General features: G+C 50.2%; 1 protein-coding gene and 1 pseudogene across 1 annotated transcript; both read left to right on the forward strand.

The window, feature by feature from the left end:
• The first annotated feature begins 723 nt into the window (after nt 1-723).
• Nucleotides 724-2,060, forward strand: LOC117186593 (annotated as a pseudogene).
• A 12-nt stretch (nt 2,061-2,072) lies between these two features.
• On the forward strand, nt 2,073-3,586 carry LOC117186596 (rho GTPase-activating protein gacT-like). The gene is made up of 2 exons (XM_033387577.1): nt 2,073-2,226; nt 2,321-3,586. Exon 2 carries the CDS (start codon nt 2,515-2,517, stop codon nt 3,565-3,567), a length of 1,053 nt encoding a protein of 350 aa, XP_033243468.1. The 5' UTR covers nt 2,073-2,226; nt 2,321-2,514; the 3' UTR covers nt 3,568-3,586.
• Nucleotides 3,587-7,342: the final 3,756 nt, after the last annotated feature.

Genomic DNA, 7,342 nt, shown 5'->3' on the forward strand with positions numbered 1-7,342 from the left:
GTGCCCGAAAATAGTATCCCCTTGCCCACGACAGAAGTTGTAAATTTGTTTAAAAAATCGAACTTAGTAGCAGCTAAAATAAGTCGATTGGAAACATCTACGAATTTGGAACAATTTGCTGAGACACAGCGACCAACAGTGACGGCTGAAACGTTGGAGTTAACAGTGCCTGGAACAGTGGAAGTAACAGAAATAAAAAAAGTCACCACTGGAAACGCGGACATAGCAGCTACCTGTGTAAAAGCCGACATAACAGATCCCACTGTAAACGAAGATATAACAGCCCCCGCTGTAAAAGCGGGCATAACAGTCCCCACTGTAAACGCCGACATAACAGCGTCCGCTGTAAAAGCAGATATAACAACGGCCGCTGTAAAAGCAGATATAACAGCCCCCGCTGTAAAATCAGATATAACAGCTACCGCTGGAAACGCGAAAATAACAGCTACCTCTGAAGAAGCAGACATAACAACTACCGCTGAAAAAGCGAATAAAACAGCTATCGCTGGAAAAGAAGACATAACAGAAAGCTCGAAGTTATCAGAGCGCGTTCAATAACAGACAAAGAGAATAAGCAACAGACCAACACAACACCAACACCAACACCAACACCAACAGCAACAGCCACAGACCGGACACGAACGACAACGATCGGAAGAGCAGCCGATCGTTTGATGATGACGAATTTCAATAAACAGCAATAGAGAGAGAAGAAAGCAACATCCAGCAGCAGAGTAAGAGCACTGTCATGTCAGACAAGAAGAGCACAAGACCGGAAGAGAAACCACAGCGCGAATCATTGTACGTGGGCAGGGGGTCAAGGCAAATCGGTAAGAGAGAAGATCCAACGGAGCCACCAACACCGCTCCCACCCCCGACACCCGAAGAGAAATTCCTGAAGAGAAAAGCACCGCGAGAGCCAAAGCCTGCCCCCAAGAACGATGATGAGCAACCAGCGTCAACGCTGACACGGCCACGAGTTGGCTCCAGCCGAGTGGGCAGCTCCGTGCTGATAGGGGCCCCCGATGAACTGCTCGAGGCATACGAGCAGGCGGTGCTGGAGGCCGAGGCCGAGGCCGAAGCCGAGGAGGAGAGCCAGCAGAGAGAGAACGAGCGTCGTGAATCGCAGCGACGCGGCCGCGTCCGGAAGCTCAGTCCACTCTCGACGCTCGAAGCCGTGCGTGACGGCCTCTTATTCATATTCGGCAAATTCCTAAGACTCGTACGGCGCCTCGACATGCATGGAGGCGGAACCGGGAACAACATCAACTTTGTGGAGGGGCTCATCGACTTCCTGGCGGGCTCTTTGGGTGCGTATACACACGGCGCTGCCGACACAATGGGGCCAATATCAACTCCTCTTGATCTCTTAGGCGGGGCCGCACAGGTGTACGTCTCGCAGCCGCTGGACACTGTCAAGGTGAAGCTGCAGACCTTCCCGGAGGCCTACAAAGGAATGTTCGACTGTTTCGTGAGCACGTATCGAAAGGATGGTATATTCCGGGGCCTCTATGCGGGCCGAGAATTCGGTGCTCTTTGCCGCCTACGGAGGATGCCAGAAGTTTGTCGCATTCATGGTCAACAAGGAGACAACCAGCCAGCTGACGACCACCCAAAATGCCAGTGCCGGCTCCCTGGCCGCCTGCTTCTCCACGCTCACCCTCTGCCCCACGGAGCTGATCAAATGCAAGCTCCAGGCCCTGCGCGAAATGAAGCACTTCATTGAGCCCAGTCATCCTCAGGATATGCGTACGCCCTGGTCCCTCACGCGGTACATCTGGCGCACGGAAGGTGAGTGCTGGGGCCAGCCCCCACGTACAGCCACACGTCTTTTTGCTGTTGTCCCGCGGCGACACTCGAGTTCAGTTCCCCCGATTAGATTATCTTAGCGTGGCTTTTCAGCAATCAAGCAATTCCTCTCCATAATTCAGCATTATCGCATCGCAATGTGGACAACAAACCCGACACGACACTCCCCTCCACATGGCTCGACGTCACCGCGAAGGAATGAGAGAGTAAGCTACGGAACAGCTATAATCCCGATGCATCCCAAGCAGATTATGGATGTATTATAGAGAATAAATATTAAGGATTATATTAGAGGGGAAAAGTGAGAGGACATCGAAGGTCTAACGAACGAACGAGAACGAGAGAGTAAGCCAAACGAGAACGAGTGAGCAAGCCGAACGAGTGAGCAAGCCGAACGAGAGAAGCAAGTGAACCGGGGTTGGCTCCTAGTATACATCATATATATTTAATAATTGTTTCGTTATTTAAGACTAGAAACTATATTTAATCTTTGAATCTCCCGTCTATATAGGTACCCACCGATAACCACATCAACAGCGACAGTCCCATGAGCGCCCATGTGGACGCCGAGGCCCAGCGCTTTGGGGCTGGCAGCGCCGGCGGAGGAGTGGGCGGGCCTAATGGCGGCGGCGGCGGCGGCGGCGGCGGTGGTGGTAGCAGTGGAGGATCGTCGAGTGCTGCCAATGGAACGGGCCTTGGGGGGCCATGGACAACCTGGAGAACGAGCTGAAGATGATGAAGAACTTGGGCAGCTTCCCCATGCAAATACCGCCGCTTTCGATGTTCCAGGGAGCCTGCAACATCTCGCCCAGCGCCTCGACCCCAACCAATCCACAGAGCAACCAGAACCAGAACGATGTGGACGTGGATGCGGGCAGCACACCTCGACCGCAGCATCCCGACTCCGATGGCTTCTCTTCGTCGCACCACCGTACGCCTCCCTCGCCGCCGCCCATCTCTCCGGGCCAGGACTACGGTGGTATGTTCGGCTCTGGGAATGGTGCTGGTGGTCCAGGGTCCAATAGCACGCCAGTGGGCAGCTCCAGTGCTGGCGGAGGCGGTGGTGGTGGTGGAGCCGGCGGTGGGGCCAACAGCATGTCAGCCTCGTCCCCGCTGCCTGCCCTGCAGCCACAGCGACGGAATGCGTCGAGCGTGGGCAGCACATATCCGGAGCACGAGCTCATCTCGCCGGCCTCCTCCCCGAGCATTCCGCGCTACAACTTCAACGGGGACATGATGCGCCACAAGCGGGCGGTGCAGGAGCAGGACCAGCACGAGCAACGCCAGCGGCACAACCTCTCGCGTCACAATCAAATGTCCAGCGACGAGGAGAACAGCATCATGCCGCAGAACAGGTACAGAACATTTTTGTATGTCAGTATATATCGCTTCGCGGCTGCTGCCGCGGCGGCGAGTGCGGCCAACGATCTGTCCGATCTGCAGGGCCTGGACATGAGCTCGCGATCGAACGCGTCGAGCAACTATCACCACAACTTCCAGCTGCCAAGCAGTCGCTACCATCACCACATATACGACATTCTGTCGGACAGGGAGCAGAGCCAGCAGGCGCAGGCCCAGGCGCAGGCACAGCAGGCAACGGGTGCATCGGTGGTGCACCAGCAGGAGCACGGACACGGCAGCCAGCTGGCCATGCAGCAACACCAGTCGGCGGCGGCCATGCACAACATGCTGAGCGAGCAGCTGGGCGAACAGGAGCACGACCAGACCACCTCCGTGGACCGTGACCACGGACCGTGACCGCACGGCCAACTATGTGGTGTCGTCGCCGCCACAGCTGCCGTACAACCATCCGCATCACGACATGCTGCGAATGGCCTCGCTGGACCTCACCCCGAACACGGCCAACATGGCCGTGGGCAACAATCGGTCGTTCCTCTCCTCACAGATGCAGCACCAGAGCCGCGACAGTCTCGAGCATCACCGCCTGCTCTCCACGGTGGAGCAGCACCGAATTCTGGCCGCCTCGAATGCCGCCGATCAGCACCGCCTGCTGGTCGACCCCACCGCCCATCTGCTGATGGAACAGAACAATCGCCTGCTGGGCACAGCAGACCAGTCCCGCCTCCTGGGCGAGTCGCAGGCGGCAGTGGCCCAGAATCGGCACATGGCCCGCAGCTTTGGGGCCTACCACCAGGTGGCATCGAGCAACTACCATCCGGGCGTACGACCACCGCCTGTGCTGCCGTCGGCCAATCATCATGCCTCGAATCCGTCTAACTATCACCCGTTCCCCGCCTACTACTAAAGGCGTGAGGGAGGGTGCGGGTAGACTATGACTATATCCTGGGGCCGTGACAAGAGTGCAATACCTAGAAGGGATCTGTAGGAGCGGAAGCGGAAGCGGGAGTGGGAGTGGGAGCTCCATTTCACGTAGTTCAATTTGAAGCGCAACAATAACTTTAGTTCCTCCATATATTCCATATTCTCCTCCGAAGAACTCCATGCCCATCATCCGTTCGAGCTCCGATTTCAAAGTGTGCCAATCTGTTTAAGTGTTTAGATCTGTTTAGAATTGTGTGTGTTTCCCCAATCTGATTTTAACACACACACACACCCACAAACACACACACAAATATGTATAGTTGTATAGGAAGCATAAAATAAATATTATAAATATATATAAATATAGTATGTATGGTAAATATAAATCGAAAATGGAAAACGCGAATGAAAACCATATGAAAAGGAAGCCTGCAGTGAGAATTTTTTTAAAAGCAAATTTCATGCTGAGTTTGTATAGGAACAAAAAGAAAAGATGACAAAAGAAAAAGACGATAAAAGTGCTAAACATGCTTAATAATAATAGTAATAATAATGATAATGAATAATATTTTTACACCATGAGAAACGAGTAAAGTAAAGCGTATTAACGAGTACAAAGTGTGGGCAGAGTTTCTCCTCTCTAGATTCGGCAAGAGGACCTTTATTACCCTCATTATCCCCTGCAAACTCAGCGAATGAATATATATATATATGGATAGTGTATAGACATACCGATACACGACCGATCAGGAACCTAGCTCAAGCATCATCCCACACTCAATGGCATGTGCTCGAAGATCGCAATTGGCGTCTCGAAAACCTAACGAGTGTGTGTCTCTCTATTTTTTATACCCGATACTCAAAATGAGTATTGGGGTATATTAGATTTGTGGTAAAAGTGGATGTGTGTAACGTCCAAAAGGAATCGTTTCCGACCCCATAAAGTATATATATTCTTGATCAGCATCAATAGCCGAGTCGATTGAGCCATGTCTGTCTGTCCGTCTGTCCGTCTGTCCGTCCCCTTCAGCGCCTAGTGCTCAAAGACTATAAGAGCTAGAGCAACGATGTTTTGGATCCAGACTTCTGTGATATGTCACTGCTACAAAAATATTTCAAAACTTCGCCCCGCCCACTTCCGCCCCCACAAAGGACGAAAATCTGTGGCATCCACAATTTTAAAGATATGAGAAAACCAAAAACGTAGAATTGTAGAGAATGACCATGTCTTTAAGACTGCGGAATCTGAATTGGATCGTATTATTATTATAGCCAGCATCAAGAAAACAATTTCATTTTTTCTCGCCCTGTCTCTCTCTAACACACACGTAGCATAGGCGGCTTTGCTTAGAGTAAAACATTAGCGCCTAGATCTCAGAGACTACAAAAGCTAGAGCAACCAAATTTGGTATCCACACTCCTAATATATCGGACCGAGACGAGTTTGTTTCAAAATTTCGCCACACCCCCCTCCGCCCCCGCAAAGGACGAAAATCTGGGGATATTCAAAAATCTCAGAGACTATTAAGGCTAGAGTAACCAAATTTGGTATCCGCACTCCTGTTAGATCTAACTATAAAACGTGTATCTCAAAATTTCGCCCCACCCCTTTCCGCCCACACAAAGGACGAAAATCTGTTGCATCCACAATATTGCACATTCGAGAAAACTAAAAACGCAGAATCATAGATAATGACCATATCTATCAGGTTGCTGAATCTGGATCAGATCAGATCATTTTTATAGCCAATAGGAACAAATCAATTTGCAGTGGCTACGCAGCGCCCGACGTCACGCTCAGACTGATTTTCTGTCTCTCTCGCACGCACTCTTTGTCGTGTCGTTTAATATTAGCGGCGTCTGCCGGAGGAGAGCCATACTGACTTAGTATCGGGTATAACCGTAGAGTTGCGGTGTCCGCAGCAACTCACAACGTTCCCCCTCGTTGTTCTTGTTTTTTTTACTATTATATTATAAATATTGTGGATAATGGCGTTTCAGCGATTCTAGTCAGACAATGGGGGCTACATGGCTATATATACAAACATATATATATATATATATATATATATATATATAATAATAATAATAATAAATGTACTAAATGATATGGTATAGCGAGTAAATATGTTATAATTTCATGTAAATTATTAAATTTATATAAGGCGCAGAATGCGATAAGGCAAAAGAACAAAAAACCGAAAAAAAAACATAAACCGACAAAATATTTAAAAAACTGAAACGATATACAAAACACATACCAAAAAACAAGAAAAAAACCCAAAAACAATGATAATAATATTAATGCAAGAATGGTATATCCACACACACAGGCAGACACACTCACAGACACACCCACAGACACACACACACTGAAAACGCTGATCGAAATGATATATATATATATATATACACACAGACATATATATACATATGGCGTAATCAAATTATCGATTATTAATAATAAAGGTTAGGTTAGGTTAACCCGGACGGCCCTCAGCGGGGCCACGCATAGGCCAATATGGCCCCTAGTTATCCGGATGGGGGGGGTGTATGAACCGTCGCGGGAGCGTTAATGTGGTTTTAAAAGTCCCCGAGAATCGAGGTGTTTTTAGCATAGGCCAGCAGTTCCTGTGGCGTCCTTTTGGAGGCATCTTCCAGTGATGCCAACACTGGGGCGCCCAGGTATCTCCTCCTTGCCCTTGAGAGAGCCGGACAGTTGCAGATGAGATGTTCCAGGGTTTCGATAGCCCCAGGTTCCTCACATTTCCTACAACTGTCTCTGTTGGTGATGCCTAGTCTTGCTGCATGTGCAGCAGCCAGACAGTGACCTGTTAGTATTCCCACTAGCAATCTACAGTCCTTTCGTGGTAGGTGCAGTAGGTAGTGGCTAAGTTTCTCGTTGCGCTCCTTGCACATTATCTTCGAGGTTCTGCAGGTTCTGTGCTCTAGCCTGCTTCTCTAGATCGCCTTGCAGCGTTCTGAGGCACGTTCTCGGTTCTCCTATTCTCCAGCCCGACGCCTTCCTTAGCTAGTACGTCCGCCGCTTCGTTTCCTTCGATGCCCTGGTGGCTGGGAACCCAATAGATCCGCACTGTCTTTGTCGTGCTTAGGATGTCTTATGCCTCCCTGCTCGCCAAGACACTTCTGGAACTGACCGCGGACGACTGCATGGATCTTATCGCCGCTTGGCTGTCGACGAATAGGTTGACCGCATCGTGTGCTCGTTCTGTGAGGAGAGCGACCTCCG

The sequence above is a fragment of the Drosophila miranda genome, chromosome XL, assembly GCF_003369915.1.
Source record: "Drosophila miranda strain MSH22 chromosome XL, D.miranda_PacBio2.1, whole genome shotgun sequence".
Taxonomy (NCBI): domain Eukaryota; kingdom Metazoa; phylum Arthropoda; class Insecta; order Diptera; family Drosophilidae; genus Drosophila; species Drosophila miranda.